Source organism: Colletotrichum navitas (genome assembly GCF_030913465.1).
Source record: "Colletotrichum navitas strain CBS 125086 chromosome Unknown LY79scaffold_65, whole genome shotgun sequence".
Classification (NCBI taxonomy): domain Eukaryota; kingdom Fungi; phylum Ascomycota; class Sordariomycetes; order Glomerellales; family Glomerellaceae; genus Colletotrichum; species Colletotrichum navitas.
In genome coordinates this window covers 88,871-109,118 of record NW_026850611.1, presented here as the reverse complement: position 1 = coordinate 109,118, position 20,248 = coordinate 88,871, and the positions used below count along the sequence as shown (strand labels likewise).

Sequence of the window (20,248 nt, the reverse complement as noted above, 5' to 3'; positions counted from 1 at the left end):
CAAACATGAGATCCAAATGATGCTGCCTTGCATCTTCTCCAACGATACTCTTTGCCTTCCTTGCCACATCTTCACAAGTCCATGGCCAGGCCTCTATTCAACTCGACTCGCGTACCCGGCTGTGATTCTACCAGATCCAGTGAGTGGGCTGAACTCAACCCAACTCGCCTCGTCCCGCATGGCATGAGGCCATTGTTCCCAGCATCTCTACCCGAGTTCCGACTCATGAGAACGCATGGCATTTTCCTTGCCTTAGTCGTGCTCCTCCCTTCCAATTGGCCGCCTCGGATGCTCGCCAGCGACTAGGACAGTTCTGGTGATTTTCGAGAAGCTTCAGTGACTATTGCACTGTCGTCTTTAGCTCAGATATTCCCTTCTGAAATGGTGAGTCGAGGGTAGCAAGCGAGTACCGTCATTGCGCTTTGACGCTGCAGCGATGGGCTTGCGTTTGTCCTCATCAGGACGACCAAGGTTCTTCCAGAGGGGCTTCTGATGTTGTTCCATTCGTTCCAAATGTTCCATTCCCTCTCTTGTAACCTAGTTCAATGCAACCTGACATCCTGTTTAGCCTCTCTGTCACCCTTCTCGTCATCTTCGGATGAGTTCAAAGCGGGCGGGGTCGGTCGATACTTGTGCGCTGGAACCCCCCTTACAAGTCCCCGGCGGAGGAGGGCCTACATACCTTCACAACCAGCGAATGGCCGATGAGAAAACGCGACCTCATATCCCCCCCTCTGCCGCCCCCTCCTAACGTCTGAACCCTCCGGCTCTCTACTCCGCCGGCCACCTAAAGCCGAAGCCGGTGTCGGCCTTTGACCGCTCTGTCACCAAAGGAGTGTCCGCCGCTGCCCATGGAAACGGATGCGAGATAAGAAATCTGCAACGGTTGTCCATCGGCTCCTATCTTTGGTTTAGCGCTAAATATTACCTACAATATCCAACACTGAATGGTGTTTCCGAGACTCTTGAGCGCAACTTTTCTTATCTTGAAAACTGCCGCCGCGATTCCAACATCATACCAGAGCAGTTAGAGTAGCAGCGGCTGCGCAGGATGTCAAGCGCTTGCTTGTTCGAGAAGTTCGACCTCATGTATTGCGTCAGTTTGGATGGGCCGCTTGCCGCGCACCACATAATGCAGCCACTCAGAGACCCCGTTCTGTTCTCCAACGTCTTTTTCACACGTCTAGCCCTCGCAAGCGTGAAAAATAAAAATCATGTAGATCGAACTGCACGCTTATCGCTGTCCAATGTTGTGTCGTCAATTGAGGGGATCTCCCCGCGCAGGAAGTGTCGGGCAAGCTTCGCAAGCCGTGGCTAAAGTCAGTTCTTAGCCATTGAATTGACAATTTGCATGTGGCAACCGACTCTTGTCAGCTATCTCAAGGCTGGAGAACCGGGTCCTGGAGAATGACGGTTTCGTAGAAGAAGACGAAGAAAGCCCTAGACATTGCTGCTTCGCGTCTCGCAGCTCTTCGTCCGTGATTGACCGTCTGACCCTTCATTGTCCACCAACACATTTTCCGAACGGCATCCGGGATTCGTCAGCAACACATTTAGAGCTTGGACACGGTAAACGACTTCAGTGTCTCATCCATTCCGTGCAAAAGCAAGCTCCCTTGGCTCGTGCTTTCGGCCGACTCAACCATTTCCCCGGGAAATATTCGACAACGGGAAGTTTCGCAGAGATATTAGTTCCGCGTCAAAACTGAGGAACAAGACGAAGCGCCTGTAACCCTCGGCAGCCACCAAGAATGGCGGAATCGTCGTCATCCGATACATTGGGCCCGTTGGCCGTGCAGCCTCAGTCCGAGACCACGGCGTTGCTACCGAAGCCTCCGGCGTCCGCCCCTGATGAATCCTACCCTATCTGGCGATGGCTGGCCGAAATTCTGCTCCTCGGCAAAGCCGCTGTTCCCGTCATCCTCGCGTACACGCTGCAGAACAGCCTGCAAACCCTCAGCGTGCTCATTGTTGGTAGACTGAGCCCTGAGGCCCTTGCGACTGCCGCGTTCAGTTACATGTTCGCCATGGCAACAGCCTGGCTCATAGCTCTTGGCGGAACAACGGCCCTCGACACACTTGCATCAAGTAGCTTTACTGGATCTTCGAACAAGCACGACCTGGGCATACTGTTGCAGAGAGGCATGATCGTCTTATCGGCATTCTACGCCGTTGTGGCAGTGCTGTGGTGGTTCTCTGAGCCGGTGTTCCGAGCATTGGGTCAAGAGGAATTCATTTGTGTGCAGAGCTCGGTATTCTTGCGATGGCTGATCCCGGGCGGGTTGGGGTATGTGTGGTTTGAAGCAATGAAGAAGTACTTGCAGGCGCAGGGTAAGTCAAGGGCCCCGGAGATTTAACAACGCGAAAATAAGGGATAGAGACGAAGTCGAAGCTGACGTCGGGCTGTGGCAGCCATCTATCGTCCGGGCACCTACGTGCTCCTCATTACGTCGCCATTGAATGCAGGGCTCAATTATCTTTTCATCCACACCTTCGGCCTCGGCTTGTACGGGGCTCCCATCGCCACGGGCATCTCGTACTGGGTTTCTTTCATGCTCCTCGTGGCGTACGCCGTCTTCGTCCAAGGTAAGGAGTGTTGGGGCGGATTGGAGTTGCGTAAAGCTGCAAGAAATATTGGGCCCTTCGCCAAATTGGCGGTTATGGGCGTCATCCACGTCGGCACTGAATGGTGGGCTTTCGAAATCGTCGCGCTGGCGGCTGGAAGACTTGGTACGATCCCACTGGCAGCGCAGTCAGTCATCATGACTGCGGATCAAATCATCAACACCATCCCCTTTGGTCTCGGCGTGGCAGCGTCGGCAAGACTAGGGAACTTGCTGGGTGCGCAACGACCGCGGGACGCAGCGATAGCAGCCCATTCGGCGGCGATTCTCTCAGTGTTGCTTGGAACCATCGTTCTCACGGTTCTCATGGCAACGAAGGATGTGTTTGGAAAGATCTTCAACGACGATGAGCGCGTGATCCGGCTCGTGGGCGAAGTGATGCCGTACGTTGCTTTGTTCCAGATAGCAGACGGATTAAACGGATCGTGTGGTGGGGCGCTTCGAGGTATGGGCCGCCAGTGGGTTGGGGCTGTTGTGAATCTTATCAGCTATTACGGCGGAGCTCTCCCGGCCGGAATCTACCTCGCCTTCAACGGATGGGGCCTCGCAGGGTTGTGGATTGGACAATGCGTCGCCCTGTACTTGGTCGGAGCGCTGGAATGGGTTATAGTTGGGTTCAGCAAATGGGACAATGAGTGCCAGCGGGCTCTGGATCGGCTGGACGACACCACCAGCGATGGTGAAAGTGAAGAGGCAGTTAGGACGGCCGGTAGCTTGGTCTAGTAAAAAGGAAAGGTAGCTCGCGGCTGCAAAGGCAGTCAGTCGTTGTATCTCGGTATGTGGTGAGCTACCTATGTAACTAGTTGGTGGTAGCTGCTAGATTTTTGTCTCTTGGTTTACAAGCCATAGAGGGGTAGAGGAGGTATACAGACATGACGTTGGCGTATCAGAAACCACAGTCAAGACTGCTATGAAGGATGACATGATGCCGAGATACGTATGGTGGTTCCCGAACAACCTACATAGACAGCGTGCTGAGGGTGCGGTCGGCCGCTGCTCATGAGGAGTGATTAGTGGCCAGGGGGAACTTTTTGTTACTTGTGCTACCCCAGCTTTATGCTCGTTGTACCGCCAAAGTGGGTATAGTCTATAACCAGCTCACCGCTTACTCAACTAGTCTTCAGTAACCCTAACCCTGGTCTTACTCAGCATCACTTTAATCATCTAGGCAGGCTGGCCACTAATCACGCTGGCCACCGATTCACAATGCCAAGATTAATAGCAGAAAAGCCTATTTTTTTATAACGCTTTCCCTCTTTTGGTGGTAAGTCGCGATGGATTCAGAAAGATACATTGCATAAATCTAACTTTCTAGCTGCAGTAAGCATCCGGGCTCGGATACCCCTCCGGAGGGGCTATGCACGCCGGAAATACCCCTTGGCCACTAATCACTCCTCATGAGCAGCGGCCGACCACACCCTGAGGAAGGAATGTAGGCATCTGTTTGTTGACAGCTCTTACCCAAGTAGCTAGTCGCCTTGTCTAGGTAGGTACCTACCGATCTCTCAGAGCAGATTTGACATCACGGGGCACTAACAAACATTCTGCTTTTCGAGGCTACGTCGAGTTAGTGCGACACAAAACCATCCGATCAGTTGCAGTTGTGTCACTGAATGCTAAACCCCGCCCGCAAACCCCACTATGATGGCATATTGTGTGCACGCCTGGCTCGAGATACCATGGTCGATCCAGCACCAACCTGGATATTGCAAATCACTTACAAAGAAACCAACGCCTCGCGAGAGTCTCTCATCCAACGCAGAGAATAATCCACCATCATACTTCACAAATCCGGCAGCATAACGGAGAGTCGAGCATCATGGCCCCTATCGGAGTGGCTATTGTTGGCGGTGGCATCTTTGCCAAGGAACAGCATCTGGTAAAGCATCCCACAGACCTTGTCCCGGTCAAGTAAAAAGCGGTGTCTGGAACCTTCAAGGTGACACTGACGGCAACCCGAATAGCCGGCCGTGGAAGCGAGCGACCAACTCACACTCAAGGCCATTTATTCGCGGTCCCGCAAGTCCGCCGAGGATACGGCGAAGCTCGCCACCAATTCCGCGTCGCCCGACCTGTACTCCGACGACTCGGGCGACGGCAAGTCGTTCAAGGACCTCCTTGCCCGCGACGATATCCAGGCCCTTATCCTAGCCCTGCCCATTGTCAATCAGCCCGAATATATTGAGCAAGCACTCGCTGCCGGCAAGCACGTCTTGGCCGAGAAGCCCATCGCCCCCGACGTCGCTCGGGCTCAGAAGCTGATCGACTACTACAACAAGGTCTCTGCTGAAAAGGGCGTCACCTTCGCTGTCGCCGAGAACTACCGTTTTCAGCCCCGCTACACTGCGGCACGGGATGAGGTACAGGCACTGGGCAAAATCACCGGCTTCAACGTAAGGGTTTTCTTCTACGTGCAACTGGGTGGCAAATACATCGAGACAGCGTGGCGTAAAAAGCCAGACTACCAGGGTGGCTTCCTCCTCGACGGTGGCGTCCACTTTGCAGCCGCGCTCCGGCTGCTACTCGGCAAGGAGGCGGCGCCGGACTCGGTTGCCGCCTTCTCGGACCTGACCCAGGAGCACTTGCCCCCCATCGACACCATCAATGCTGTCATTAGGACCAGATCGGGCGCCACAGGCTCCTTTGCTGTCAGCGTCGGCTCATCCTTGAGCGCTTTCGATTTCCAGGTGGCGGGAGAGAAAGGCAGTGTCACCCTGTCGGGCCATGACCTCACTGTCAAGCCTTTCGATGGCGAAGCACGGACAATCCAGTTCGAGCAGACGAGTGGTGTCAAGGAAGAGGTCAAGGCATGGGCGGAAGGTTTGGTAGCCGGGAGGCCGAACCCGTTGCAGTCTCCCGAGGAGGCCTTGGCCGACCTCGAGCTCCTTGAGAAGATTTTCAAGAGTGGTGAAAAGGATGGTGCGGTCCAGAAGCTGCAGTTACAATAGTGGACGAGACATTGATAGCTAAGAGATAAGCTCCAGTCTGCCCTGTGGGTGGGTAATAGAGTTCAAACTTCAGAGCTTGTTTTCCCTGGCCTCCACCACCTGAATTCGCTCCAGCCCCCTCCGCATTTCGTCCGTCATGCCAGATGCGGTTGGGCGGCCAGTAGATCTCTCGACAAAGACTTGCACAAACTCCCCAACTGCTCTCACCTGCTCGACTCCCTTTTCGAACAGAGCAATCTCATATGTCACGCTGGACTTGCCCAATTTGTTCACCCGGAGCGCCAACTCGGCAACTGCAGGGAAGGAGATGGATGCAAAGTAGTCGCTGTGCGAGTGCACCACAACGCCGTGCTGCTTAGACCCTGCAGGCGATAGACGACAATGCTCAATCAAGTATGTGTTGACGACCGAATCGTATCTGCAGAACACCCCTTAGCCGGACGCCGCGCAAGCACATTAGCTGGTTCGAGGGAAAGCATACAGAAAATTGTAGATGCTGTTGTTCATGTGCTGGTACATATCATTATCGGCCCTAAAAAACCTTGTTATCGACTGCTCAAGCACCAAACCCCGAGAGGAATGCGAATGAAAACACGGATAGACTGAAGTGTGATAATGTGAAGATGATGGATACATTGGCACACTCCCCCTCCCCCCCAAAGGGTTACTTACCACCGCGTCCGGTAGTCCAGCATGTAGCGATAATCCTCCCTCCGACGCTGCTTTAGCTCGGCATAACTCGTCATGATGGCGTCTTGATGTAATCGACGAACGAAAAAGAGGCGTCCGATGCCCTGAAGCTTGTCACAGTCGACAATGTATTGATCTGCAACGGTACGGTAGAGTAGAAGGTAAGAGATAATGTTCTTAACAGCAACAAGGTATGTTGCGGTCGCCGGTACTTCTCTTTTGAATTACGGTTCATCACATTCCTTTAAACCCTTCGGAGCGACGCCCCAAACACAAGAAGCTCTCATAGCTTTTGCACTAAAGCGTGCGGAGAAATCGGCCGCGGACAGGGCTGGGCAACGCAAATCTCCTACCCAAACCGAGGCACAGGGAGACGCTGAATGGGTCGAGTGCGTTGGTAGACCCGATTGGGCCCGTGCCAGATCAATGCCTTACATAAGACGGATGGTCGTATTGCCCAGCTTATGTAATTACGAGATGGGGGAAGTCTGGGGAGTCCACGAACCAATCACGCTATCGCCAACCCAATCTGCCTGAGCTTGTGCCTGCCAAAACCCAACCTCAGCAAAGTTCTGCCAGGTCTGACCGCCATCAATTTTTGTGCCTCCTTCTCGGACCTATCACCACCAACCTCGCGGATCTATGTAAACTCTTGGAAAATCTCAGGTATGAGGGGACGATCTGCAAGCGACCTACCAAGACGTGGCAGCCCTACCGATAGACAAATTTCCTTCACCTCAGCTATCCACCCGTCTCTGCTCCTCACCCTGTCCCTCAACCCTGGCTACCCTTCGGCGCGCAGTCACGCTTCTGGCAAGACTATCACTTCGACCGGATTCCCTTTCATCTACCATGGCTTCCGAAAAAACAGCGTCGATGACAGATCTGGTCCCACTGCCTGCTGCTTCCCGCGTTGCTACGTCCAAGCTGTCGGATACCGTGCCACCTGAAGCCGCTGAGAAGCTGCCTGACGTGCTGACGACTCCCACTGGCGACATGTGGCCACGCCCATACTATTTCGAGGACGGTCTGCGTAGAGTCGCTCCCTATCACTTTACCTACCACACCTGGGCCAAGGAGCGATGGCGGGGTCGGAAGCTAATCGACATCTTCGAGGACGAGTTTCGGGACCGCACCCTAGAGTACTATCGCCATGCCATGGAAACCGGAGCCATTGTCGTCAACGGGAAGGCGGTAGGCCCGGACCATGTTGTCAAGAACGGGGATCTGGTAAACCACACCATTCATCGCCATGAGCCTCCTGTCACCGGGGAACCTATCCGTATCATCCACGAAGACGATGAGATGATTGTTGTGGACAAGCCGTCTGGCGTGCCTGTGCATCCTGCTGGCAGATACAAGTACAACTCACTCATCGAAATCATGAAAGCTGAGAGGGGTGAGCACTTTCTGCCGTACCCGTGCCATCGCCTGGACCGCCTCACAAGCGGCATCCTTTTCATAGGCAAGACGCCGCAGGCCGCCGTAAAGCTCACTGCGCAAATCAGAGCTCACACGGTACGCAAGGAGTATCTGGCTCGTGTTGCTGGAAAATTTCCTGATGGTGAAGTTGTTTGCGACCAACCCATCCTGCAAATATCCCCACGGCTAGGACTCAATAGAGTGCGCGCCAACGGAAAATCGGCCCGCACGGTCTTCAAGCGTTTGGCATACTACCCGCCGGACAAACAGGATGCCCTGCCACTGGAGCAGCCCAAAACCCCGGAACAACTCGCAGAGGAGGAACGTCGGCCTTGGATCAAGAAGGAGGGGTACTCGATTGTCCGCTGCTTGCCTTTGACGGGGAGAACGCATCAAATTCGCGTGCACCTGCAATTTCTTGGGCATCCGATTCAGAATGATCCTTTGTATGCAAACCAGCGTGTCTGGGGCATCAATTTGGGATGCAACGACTCTGATGCAGTTGAGAACACGGACGAAGATATCATGTCACGCCTGGAACGGATGGGCAAGCAGGATATTGCTGACGCGGTAGCATATCACGATGAAATGGTGGATTTGTATGCAAAGAGACGGGCCGAGAAGCTGTCAGGCGAAAACTGCGAGGTGTGCGACACGCCACTCTACACGGATCCCGGCGCACATGAACTTTCACTTTGGCTTCACAGCCTCCGATACGAAGACGCCGGAGGCGCATGGGGGTACACTAGCCCGATGCCCGAATGGGCCCTCCCCCCGGATGGCATGAACGGACCAACGGAGGTCGGTGGGCTGGAGGAGCTCGTCGAGGCTGTCAAAGAAGAGAACCTAGAAATATCCTGAGGGTTATCTATTGGCTGGAGCGATAAACTACGTACCTTGACTAACAACGGTCCCGGACGGACCGATTGACCCCACCAATTCAACTCCTATTGGGTTTGGGACGAAGTGATACCCCGGCGGTATTTGCGATATTTTCATACTCGCAACAATAAACAAGATTTTGATCACGCTGCATTGGATAGGAGGGCCGTTCCCCCCCTCCTTTCTTTCAAAAGACATGGATACCGATTGCGACAGACATGCAGGACTACACAAACGCATATACATAGTAGATGTACGTGAGGTTTACACTATTGTCGCGTATCTGCGGCATTAAGAGGGACCGGACCACCTTGTATTTGTATCCAAGTACGAGAGGGACCTTGCACGACGGAGAAAAAAAGAAGAAGAAAAGCCCGCCCACTACGTCCCATGTGTTCTAGTGTACTTGTAGGGATCAGCCACTGCCGGTGCCAACACCATAGACGCGGATATGCCAAGCTACCTACACACCTTTTCCCTCTTCCAGAGCGAGATGCGCTCCGGTCGGAACGATTAATGATTGGCCAGTCTTCATGGAAAAAGTGGTTGGTGCTGGGCCGCTAGCGTGGCCTGTCCTGGTACATAGGTAGGTGGCTGTCTGAGCGGGACGAGGCGCACCTAGCTTCTGCTCGTGTACTCGTAGGGTCCACAGTACCTCACGGCACTGCCAGACCTTCTCCTCAGCTGGCCAGCCTTGAGGCCAAGGATGGATGGGTTCTTCCGTCACAGGCCAGGTGCGAAGGCCAGCGCAGTGCCAAGCCCTGCAGGTCCTACTCGAATGGGGCCTCTCAACCGCCGTCTTGTTGTATCCCCACGAGCGGAAGTGCGGGAGGAAACGAAACATACAATAATCAGCTCTCTGAGTCAGAACTGACCAATTTTGACTAAAATCCAGAACTGTGTATTGCTCCGATGAGACAGCATTGATCAGGGGTTCATATACCCCGGGCTCGATGGTTCTAAGCCCACCCCGAAATAACTTAAAATCGCTGATTCCGGAAGCTCTCTTTGTTGATACCCTCGACGCCTTTCGCCGTGTCCGAACCCTCGCCAGCCAAAACCGAATGCCAATGACATACCACGAACCAAAAAACGACTCCATGAGATTACATGCCTGCAGCCACGGTTCATCGGCACGACGCCTTGCACGACTAAACCGATTGGAATGCGCGATGACCAGGCGGCGGAAGGATGCAAAGCAAACGACATTAGCAAAAGGAGAAGAGAAAAGGAAGGAGGGAGGAAGGAGGAGCCACCGATCGGAAAATATCCCCACCATTGGAGCGAGCACCGCTGCTGACGGGTTGGGGGTCTACGCGTACTGACATTCAAGTGAGACCTTGCTTGGCGAGGACAACCATCGACAGACAGAAACATTGAAGGAGGGAGCCTCCGGACACCACAATCCCGCCTGTTTGGAAACTTTGGTGAAGCATACTTCCAACTCGGCGACACGCCCCCTTTCTCGCCTCCTCGAGGCCATGACAGTATTCTACCGTGGCAACTTGCCTACTCGTTGGCAAGGATGCTTCATGGATAGTACTCCTCCTTTCTCCGACGTGAAGTAACATGAGACGATCTCAGGATAAATCCGACCACACGATGCGCTGCAGAACCCGGAGAAGAGCCAAAGTATTCCGAAAAGCCCTCCATGCTGACGGAGACATGCTGACGCATCGCCCTCGAGTCCATATGCGAAACTCACACCACGCCGGGTTCTCGGAGAAACCCCTATCAAAAGAATTCAATTGAAATAATCGGACGGAAAAAAAAACTTAAACGAAATGGTAAGCGGGGACGCAGACAACGCAGCCCACGTACAAATCTAATGGCAGCGAGCTCGCGATTGCTAATAAGGCAGGCCTTCATCTGGCCGCGAGCATGCATACACCTATGTTGCGGGGATCTACCAACCGCATCTCGAGCGAATGTTTATGCGAGCCGCTGACCGCTGACCGCTGACCGCTGACCGCTTGCTGCGCCAAACTAGAGCTTAACTGGAACTTGCTAATCTGAAGGGCGGACAGGCGGGGTCGTGAAGCTGGAATTGATCCATGATGCCGAGTCCCATCCCACAGCAGGGAGAACAAAACGATGCCGCTGATTTTCCTATTGACGGCCAAAGGAGGCAGGAAGAGAGAGACATACCAGGGTCCGCTATGCATCGCCCGTCATCAGCCTGCATTCCATCTAGCGAAAAAAGAAACCAAAGGGAAAAGATTTGCAATGGTAGCTCAGTAGCGACTTTCTACATGATTGGACAACCGGATTCAAGCCCGGACCATTAGGAATGACAGACACGCCATCTGGTCGCCCAGGCAGCGCACATCACGGCCGTTTCCATACCGGCCATTGCAAGCGGTGTCGCCAATTGCGGAAAACGGAGAAAATAATTGGTGTGTAGCGACAGTCAACGGAATCCCAAGGACGCCGTCCCATCTGCTACTGAACCAGAATTCCCCTACCCTTCGACGGAGCGAGACACCGAGGCATTCGCCGGCAGAGCGGTCGAACTGACAAGGCGGTCGAGCCGCCGGGAAGCTTACGCCATGCGCGGCTTGGCACCGGCACTTCAGCATTTCTAATTGCAAAGACGATGGGTCTTCGAGCGTTGATGAATTGTCATTGCGGCCTTGCTACTTCAACTAGGAGTTTGAGCAGTCGGACGAGTGAGCGGATGTGCCAAGGAGTTTTAGCATTGGCTCCGTAGTTGGCACTCGAGGCATAGGGCGACTAGCAACTCAAGTGCTACTGCTAGCCTTATTCCTGGCCGGCCGGCTAGAAGGGCGGGCTGGCTCACGGTAGGCCGAGCATGCCAATGAAACCGCCGGCGTCAAGTCACTATCCTCCTCGTCGCGCTGGAAGGCCTTAGAACAGGGGACGACAAAGCTCACCAGTAGTTGATATACCTTGTAGCCAACCTCGTCGGCCATCTCAGCGGAGGTGGTAGTAGGAAGAAGAAACATTGCCACTCTACTCGGTCTTGCGAAGAAGAGCCGGCGGCAACGGGCGGCGCCACCTTGGTTGCCGACGCTATATGACGCCAGACAATGGATTGAAGTCGCCGTCTCTCCTCTCCCCAAGGTGGTTCCTACGTTTGTATACTTCCGATCTTAGGCTCATCAACGTCAAGTGCAAAGGAAGAAGCCGTTGTGCGCCAACCACTACGTACTGTTGACGCACATACACACACACACACAGACGCATACATACACACACAGCTTTGCAGCCATCCAACCATGCGCATGCTCAACTTCGTCCCTCTAGATACGGATAAGCGTGTTACGGCCGGGGGTGGGTGGAGGGGGTGGTGGGGAGGAAGAAATAGTAGCAATCGGGCTGGCCGCCGGGGCCGGAGCAGGAGCAGGAACAGATAGATGTGGGAGCAGGTTTCTGGGCATCTCGCATGGTGCTAAGACGATGGTTCACGGCAGTTAGATACGTACCGGTGGTAGACAACAGGCGGAAGGAAGAGTGGGAGGCATTGCCTGCCTCGACCCTTTTTTTTTTTTTTTTTTTACCCGCTTCTTTTCTCCCTTCTCGGCTGGTTGATACATACCCACTTTTCACCCACCCCCTCCTTCCCTTCCCTCTCTACGATGTACACTTTTGCTTCCTGCTGCTGGTGGGCCGCGTATGGCCACCCACGAAACTAGGCCATTTTGTGACTTAGCGCAAAGTTTATTTCTCGCAAGGGGGGGGGGGGGGGATGTCCGCTATGTCTTTCTCCACCTATGTTATTTTCCCACGGTTTCCTCCAAGGCCCCGACTGACCTCATCGCCTCACATTATTTCACATTCATACTCACCCTGTAAGAGAGGCCGAACTGTCTCTGCTTATCAATTGAGTGTACGTGTGTGCACGCATGTGAGAAATTGGGAGAGAAATAAATAAACAAAAAGAAAAAGAGAGAGAGGGAGAGAGAGAGGGTGGGAGAGAGAGAGAGAGAGGGAGAGAGAGGGAGAGAGAGAGAAACAGAGGGATATGGAGATCGCGCAGGCGCCCATATCCACTCGGACGTCCCAATGCATCTCTCTCTCCCATTCTCCTCACTCTTACCACCACCGCTCGCTCACTCACACCCACACCAGACGGTATCTGCTATGGGCCAACATCCCTGGCCACGCGCGCGCACTACACGACCACGGCCGCACGCCTGCGAAATGCTGACCGTTTGTGGCGTGGCGTTTGGCGCTGGTATCCTCGTCCTTCTTCGTCTTCTTCAGACCCCGCAAGGGATTGATTGATAGCCACAGCTTCATTTCGTCATGTTATATCCCACCCCGGTCATCGGAGTGTGGCCGAAACCTTCTGGGCATGCAGCAACCGGTACGGAAGAAGTGCTGAGCCTCGAAGAAAGTTGATGCCCATGGGTCTTTGCCCTGCTAGGCAAGGCTCAGTACGGGAAGGCATGGCGCGGACTTGCAGCAAAGTGTTGTTGGTGTCGGACCAAAACCGCCGCCCCCCATCAGCGTAATATCTGTACGATTGTGAGAAGAGATGGGCAGTGGAGGTTACCGGTACCCTGTCTTCCTTACGTTACCGTTAGGCTTGGGCGTCTCAAGGGACACACAGGCCATGGCATGGGTATGGCTATTCCGAGCAAAAACGGGGCCCGACGTTATTACCACTGCTGGTGTTGGTGGTGGTGCTGCCACCGCTCGTTACAGTTCGCCGCTGCTTGTCGACTTGCAGTGAAAGTATAAGTCGCCTCTCCCACACCTCCATTTTCCCAAGCAACCAAAGGCCGGCGCGATGAGCGAGCTCCAGTGAGACAAGCCTCTGTATATTTTCACCACGTTGCACACTTTCTTGGAAGACGCGGACAGGGTATGGCATGGGAGGGCAGAGATAGATAGGCTTGGCCATCGACGAGGGCACGCACGATCCAGTGCAGCATGAGGAGTCGCGCTGTAATTTGGCGGTGCCATTCTGCAACAGATTCGACAAGGCAGGCAGGCAGGCAGGCAGGCATCTGGGTACCTTTTCCATTGCAGGGACTATAGCTTGCTTTGCCCTGTCTTGCGTTTCTCCTTCGCCTTACCATTAGCCCAGTCGCCCTCCGTTCGGTCACTTTTGATCAGCGCATCTATATTCCCAACCATATGCCTGCCCTACGACTTGACTAACCATGTAATCGCCTTTCTTTACGGATAAGCAACTCTCCGCCGGGAACCCTTCGTCCAAATCGGGCTCGCACCAGACCAAGGGATGTTGCTCGCCCACCTCAACTGCTACCAGCTACGAGACGTGTGACCCATTTCCCCCGACATCTTTGTGCGCGACGCGGCGTAACTGAGATACGGTTACAAGACAAGACACAAGACGATTTCCGAGGAGCAGCGGCTGCACGCCTCAGGCTCGCATGCGGTTCTCCTTAGTCCGAGTTGATCCCACAAATATTCCACGACTGCAGCAGCAGCTGCTGCTGCTGCTTCTTGCCATTCGGTAGAAGGGTGTAGCGCAGAAATGGTGACGCACCATAACTTGGGGCAAACGTGCGTGTGGTGGCCCATCCCATTACCTAAGGTAAGGCATCTCATACATCGTCTCCATCTTCTAAACGCAAGGTAGGTACCTCAGAGTGAACAGTCAAACACGCCCCTCCCCTCCTATCATGGCACACCACCCCCACATCACTTTACCTCCCACCTCACCCCCGTCCAGGGCGAGGGTAGTACTTGTATCTAGCCTTGGTGAGGTACATTGCCTGCCACCCCCGACTCGGTACGTACTTGTCCGCTGCCTCTCTCTAGCGCACGGTACGTACCCTCGTCTTCCATACCCCCTGTCCGACCTGCCTTCTTCCATGTTCCTTGCGCCGTCTGTCCTGTTCTGTTCTGCGCAGACCCTTGCTCACACCCATCGAGCCCCATCCTTGAGAGATCTGTAAGTTGTTCTTGAAGTGGGTTAGCAATTTACGCCGTGTCTGCACCTAACATCAACTGTCATGTGCCAAGTTACCTCTCTCTCTGTGTGTGTGTCTCTCTCTCTCTCTCTCTCTCTCTCTCCCTCTCCCTCTCCCTCTTTCCCTCTTTCCCTCTCGCACTCTCGCACTCTCGCACTATTTCTCACACTCACACACACACACCCTCGCTCGCTTTCTCTGCCTCTTCACCGATACTTGACCCTTCTCCAAGGAATAAAAAACAAGAAAAAAATAAAAACATCAATAATAATCAACAGTACTCGAGCACAGAGTGTACTTGTACACATCTATCTGCCCTGTTCTGTTGCTCTCTACCCTCGAATCCTTGCTACCCTGCACTACCTCCAAACTACACACCTACCATTCGCAGCTCCTGTGGTCCACGTCCTTACCCTCATAACTGGGCTGCCTTCGCTACACATGCTAGCCCGAATGCAGCCATCCCTCGAACCCCTGCTCCAGACTTGCCTACCTTATGTGCAAGTCAGTCCCTTGGGTCTGGCCGTCCGGTACGTACCCATTTGGTCTCGTTGCGTCTCCCTCCTTCCTCCTTCTCCTTCCCCCCACCACCACACTCTTCCCGCCTCTTCATCCTGACTTTGCAGAAGTCACTGGCCCTTCTCTTCACCCTGGTATACCTAGTGTACGTATACATAGTACAGTAGTACACACTCATTCCCCTAGACCCATGCTCCCCCTCGAATGTACGTACCGCCGTACTGCTACCCCCCCTCCCCCCATCCTTCGCTCCCAGCTGCCCTGAAACTACTTTGCCGCCGGCATTGAGAGCCCTGCTCTTGCGTCTGCTCTGTCGTTAATAGATCTTATAACTCCAGATGCGCTGCCGGTTGACCCTCTGGATTCGATCTTTGGCTTCGTACCACAAACAAACAGCAACTACAACTTGCCGCTCAATATATATCTTCACTCTCCCCCCGTCTTCTTATTCAGAGCATGGCCCATACTGCTGTTGCCAACACTCGAACAAGATCTGTCACCACTACCGTTGTTGCACAACACGACAAGTACCCCGTCGACAACATGACGCGATCAGCCTCCGCAGAGCCTACGAAGCCCACCAAGCGCAAGGGTACGCATAATCAACTTGATTTCTCAAGGGACGGAGACGACGACGACGAGGTCGTATACCACACCACACCTCTGTTGTTGCCGCCTCGACCGTTCCTTCTTCGACCCTTCTCCACTCCCCTCAACACCTCCCTTCCCCTTCGTTGCTTCGTGTACGGACACTATGTTGACTTGGCCACCTAAACAGGCACCAGAAGCGTCTCAACCTTGACGCCCTCCCAGCTGGCGCGCAAGCGTGCCAACGACAGAGAAGCTCAGCGGGCTATCAGAGCCAGGACAAAGGAGCATATTGAGAGACTCGAGCGCGAGCTTGAGGAGCTCAAGAGCGAACGTGGGCGCGACCAGAGTCAGACCGTCCAGGAGCTGTTGCGCAAGAACAAGGCCCTCGAAGAGGAACTGTTCAAGCTCCGCGAGAGCATGGGCGTTCCCAACGGGCAGTCCTACCCAAACTCAGGTATGGCTGCCTCCTCAGTCGCCTCGTCTTCTGCGTGGTTGCCTCTTGTTCGTGCTGACTCGGCTCCAGTGTACGACGACAACCTCAGCTCCATCAGCGGGGCCGTCCCAAGCCCAAGGTCTTCACCGTATCCTTCCAACGGTGACTACAACGTGATGCAAGAACTCGGCCCCTCCTACGTGCCCATGCCGGATGCTTCAGAGTCATGGGGCCCAGGCATCCCCGTTTCCGTGCCCTCTACCGTCTCGAGTCCGTCATCTTCTGCCAACACAGACGAGTACGGCGCTGGCTACATCCCCACGAGTGTTCCTGCGCCAATGATGGACGCCCGAAGCATCCCCTCCAAGCTGGATTATGACGAAGTTGACTCTGGTGGGTGACCTCCCCTGTATGCGGTGGCTGGGTTGCAACGCAATTCTGAGACGCTAACCACTCAGCTCCTAGACGCTGGATATCCTCACAACCACTCAATGGGCCATCACCAACAGGTGCCCATGTCTCATCATCATCAATCGTATCTTCATCACCAGCAGTCGTGGAACTCGTACCCAACTCCAGTGTACTATCAACAACCGTCGGCTCATTGATCCGCCGGCCTGGCACCATCCTATGGGAGGTTCCGACGCTCATTGTTCCACCCACATGCCGAATCGACCAGTTGATTGTCGGCTTTATTCAGGACTGCCGCCGACTGGCTCAACTGAAACCCCTCGATAACATTCTACGGCCTACCAGGGTCAACGTGAAGAACTTTCTTGAGTATCACCCGGCCTCGCCCACCTCGGAACCTCCACGGTGCCAGCTAGCCGACCTTGACCGAGCCGCCTCCACAGCAGTTACGGGGCCAGGCGTCAACCACCCTATTGCCGAGCTAATCACAGCTTTTGTCAACACGGCAGGCGTTACCAATGTCATTGAGCGTCTCGCAGTTTTCGCCATCACTCAAAGGGCCGTTGCCTGGTTGGTACACCCAACGCGCGACGCTTATGCTGCCATTGTACCGGAACTCACGCCAAAGCCTTGTCAAACCAGCATCCCGCACCCCCAGTGGATCGACCTTGTACTTTGGGCCCCTCTGCGCAAAGCACTTATTGAGCGGCAGGAGGTGTACGCCAACGAAGAGTTTATATCCGTCTACTCGGCCAGCCTAAGGCTTGTCAACTGGCCGTGCCGACCAATTGACGCTTTGGTAGTCGACCCGCAATCTGGAGAGATGTGGCTGAGCGACACGTTCACCACCCACGCAATGCGCATCGAAAACTGGCGTCTCGATGAAAACTTTGTTCGACGTTACCCTGAATTTCGTGGCTTTGTTGCTGTCGAAGGATCTTGAGAGAGGCAGTCATGCTCTCACTTGTTCACATCCTTCAAGCCCCGGACCCTGGGTTTTGTTTCTAGGCTCTTGTCGTCCTTACATTCCCTCCGTGTTCGGAACTGGAGTTTCATTCTAGCTGGAATGGGATGGGCCCTCTTCAGAAAAATCCAAACATACTCACACTTTGCCTGGATGGTCTTTGTAGTAGATTAAACGCAAAACGGGGTTGGTTCATCGTCGTGGCATTTCACAGGTGGGCGGGGAGCACGTCTTTTTAGGCCCTCTGTATTCTTGTTTTTCACGTCTTTTTTTTTTCCCTTCCCTTTTTCCCTTCTCTGGACTCTGATTCAACAAACATATACTGGGTGGTGCATGGGAACCAGGTTGGTGAATTCTTGCACTATCAACCCAACTATAGCTGTTTATTATCTTTTTAACGTTCTGTTTACTGGAAAACCTGGAGAAAGAGAGGCGCTATATGGGAATTTAGGATGGCATTTTTTAACTTATTTCCTGTTCTTTTCTTACGTTTTGTTATTTGTTCCGGACACAAACCATTGGGCGGTTTTAGACTCTTTTGGGGATGGGGGATGATACACAACACAACACATTCGGGATGGAATTAAAACGAATGTAAATATGGACTTTTCATGTTTAACCATAGTTACGCAGCCGACGAAGGGAGAATCCTATCCAGGCACGCAGAAACCAAGAATTTGATGAACATTTCAAAACAAGTCTTTTTAGTTGGCTCGCGGACCACGATGCAGAGATTCGGTTCTTGCATATTACGCAAACAAGGTGCCACTCGAGGTGAGTTGTATGAGAGAGGTTGATATGAGACTCCAAAGAATTTGGGAAGGACAGTCTTTGGACAGCATAGGCTCCGCCGATCAATTGTGTCGAGTCATGCTTCTCACTTTTAACAGGAAACAGACAGATACAACAGTCGAGGTTCCCATACCACGCTTACCAAGCCCTACCAAGGCAACTTTGGAAGAGGCGGCATGACAGGACTGTTGTAAACTCTATGTATTCTACACCCTGTTGTTGGCGTTGACGGGGTTCCAAAAAACCTCAGACAAACACCCACTCCAACACCCTCCATCATACAGGGAGATAGGTATGCAGGCCGCAGCTGCACCCCTCGAGTTTCTTCCACTCGATATGACGTTGTATGTGGAACCTGGTCAATGAGTATCTATCTGTGTGCGGCGAGTTCCCGGCCAGACTTTCAAACGCAAAAGAATCGAGATGCAGTGAACAAGGAAAACCCGAAGGGGGGAGTGGTAGAGAGAGAGAGAGAGAGAGAGAGAGAGAGAGAGAGAGAGAGAGAGAGAGATAAACCATGACACAGGTGTGATGAGGAAACGACGGGAAGTGTCTTTTCTGGGTCCGGCACGACCAGGGGGAAGAGACGAGATGGTCCAATCACGGAAGCTGTGCTAACCGTCTTCTGCCCGCGTGTCGTCCAGTAGATGGGACAACCACCTCAGATAGAGAGGCACAGGCACACTCGCACATCCATACATATGTTTCCCCTAGTACCTTCAGTTGACTTAGCCGAACCGGACCGAACACACGACGGCAGAGCATGGGTCTAGGACAGACAGGCATGACCACAACAGATGAGAAACCACAACGGACAGCAAGGTAAAGGGCAGTTTGGCAGGGAATGTGGCGCAGGCTCATAGTCATTCTGACTAGACAAAGCAAAATAGGAAGAAAGAAAAATGCCAAAAATAAGAACAAAGAGACAGACTGGGGCTGGGACAGTCGCTGGGGACGGAGCGCGCGCGCGCGCGAGAAAGAGAGAGACGTGAGACATGAGACATGAGGTCAAGGCAAGGGGAGGCGCCCTTGCCGCTTGTAGACGCACATACCGCGTAAAAACGACCAACCCTGTCCGTATCTCTGTCTTTCCCCGTCTCTGCTCACAGTTCCTCAAATTTGCTTGCCTGGTTGCCTCATGTTCAACCTACTAACCTCCCTACCGCAATCTCCCTATGTTCGGCGTCTGAGGACAATGTGCAAGGAACTCGGATGTTTCCGCTCGCCTACACAACAGCAATGGCCCAAGACGGGCTAATGGTCACACAGTCCCAAACGGATGCGCTGTGTCGAGCAGCTGGGAATGGTAGGCTGCAGTATCCACACACCACCGCCTGCCGCCACCGCCGATGTCACTTGAACCCCCTTCCCCTTCCCGTGTAAATGGGACAAGAAAATGGAGACTGGGGTATGAAGAGGAGCAGCTATTGTTGTTGCATGTACGGAGTAATCACTGCGGGGAACACAGAAAGAGAGAGAGAGAGAGAGAGAGAGAGAGAGAGAGAGAGAGAGAGAGAGAGAGAGAGAGAGAGAGAGAGCGCGCGCGCGCGAACAGCTGCCGAATGCTGCATACGCCCGCACAGCAACGTGATACTGACCCAGGACAGCCTCATTGACGGCGATCCGAATCAGGGTCATCCCACTCACGCCCCATACCCCCCCCCCCCCCCTCGCTCTGCCCCTTGACGGGTTCCGCCCTTGTATAGCGGGAACTGGAACACAAAAAAAAGAGCGAGGTGCGAGGTAAGGGTGTTTTGGACGCAAATGCTCAGGAGAGGAATGACATGGGATATGCAGTGATGCTGTGTGGGTACGACGTGGGAAACGTATAAGAAAAAATTGGTACCTCCGCTCTTGACGAATTAAGCCTCCTTCGCACCACATCCTGGTCAGGCCTTGCACCCGTGCGTGCTCCAGTGTTTTCCGTATTGTAACTTGCAAAAGGTGGACTGTCCCAGCAGGTGGTTGCGATGCTGCGGAGCCTTTGAGCAATCAATCAAATCCAAGGTGGTAACGACGACGAATTGACCGCCATTCTTGGACTGGCGTAGATACCCTTCCAT

At 53.8% G+C, this 20,248-nt stretch overlaps 6 protein-coding genes across 6 annotated transcripts; 4 read left to right on the top strand and 2 right to left on the bottom strand.

Moving 5' to 3' along the window:
* Positions 1-1,535: 1,535 nt before the first annotated feature.
* Positions 1,536-3,394, top strand: LY79DRAFT_340940 (MATE efflux family protein). The gene is made up of 2 exons (XM_060552565.1): positions 1,536-2,331; positions 2,413-3,394. Exons 1-2 carry the CDS (start codon positions 1,752-1,754, stop codon positions 3,345-3,347), a joined length of 1,515 nt encoding a protein of 504 aa, XP_060410658.1. The 5' UTR covers positions 1,536-1,751; the 3' UTR covers positions 3,348-3,394.
* Positions 3,395-4,443: 1,049 nt separating this feature from the next.
* Positions 4,444-5,572, top strand: LY79DRAFT_522488 (oxidoreductase family protein; the record flags this gene model as incomplete). Its single annotated transcript, XM_060555449.1, has 2 exons — positions 4,444-4,503; positions 4,589-5,572. 2 exons carry the CDS (start codon positions 4,444-4,446, stop codon positions 5,570-5,572), a joined length of 1,044 nt encoding a protein of 347 aa, XP_060410657.1.
* A 69-nt stretch (positions 5,573-5,641) lies between these two features.
* Positions 5,642-6,318, bottom strand: LY79DRAFT_672441 (thioesterase superfamily protein; the record flags this gene model as incomplete). Its single annotated transcript, XM_060564059.1, has 3 exons — positions 5,642-5,990; positions 6,054-6,104; positions 6,245-6,318. The coding sequence occupies 3 exons, from the start codon at positions 6,316-6,318 to the stop codon at positions 5,642-5,644; spliced, it is 474 nt and encodes a 157-aa protein (XP_060410656.1).
* Positions 6,319-7,114: 796 nt separating this feature from the next.
* Positions 7,115-8,545, top strand: LY79DRAFT_522450 (RluA family pseudouridine synthase; the record flags this gene model as incomplete). The annotated part of the gene is made up of 1 exon (XM_060555444.1): positions 7,115-8,545. One exon carries the CDS (start codon positions 7,115-7,117, stop codon positions 8,543-8,545), a length of 1,431 nt encoding a protein of 476 aa, XP_060410655.1.
* A 145-nt stretch (positions 8,546-8,690) lies between these two features.
* Positions 8,691-9,990, bottom strand: LY79DRAFT_340820 (uncharacterized protein). Its single transcript, XM_060552563.1, has 2 exons — positions 9,034-9,990; positions 8,691-8,971 (listed from the first exon to the last, which is right to left on the bottom strand). Exons 1-2 carry the CDS (start codon positions 9,843-9,845, stop codon positions 8,836-8,838), a joined length of 948 nt encoding a protein of 315 aa, XP_060410654.1. The 5' UTR covers positions 9,846-9,990; the 3' UTR covers positions 8,691-8,835.
* A 5,460-nt stretch (positions 9,991-15,450) lies between these two features.
* Positions 15,451-17,372, top strand: LY79DRAFT_592810 (uncharacterized protein; the record flags this gene model as incomplete). Its single annotated transcript, XM_060561473.1, has 3 exons — positions 15,451-15,586; positions 15,773-16,411; positions 16,573-17,372. 3 exons carry the CDS (start codon positions 15,451-15,453, stop codon positions 17,370-17,372), a joined length of 1,575 nt encoding a protein of 524 aa, XP_060410653.1.
* Between the last annotated feature and the right edge of the window lie 2,876 nt (positions 17,373-20,248).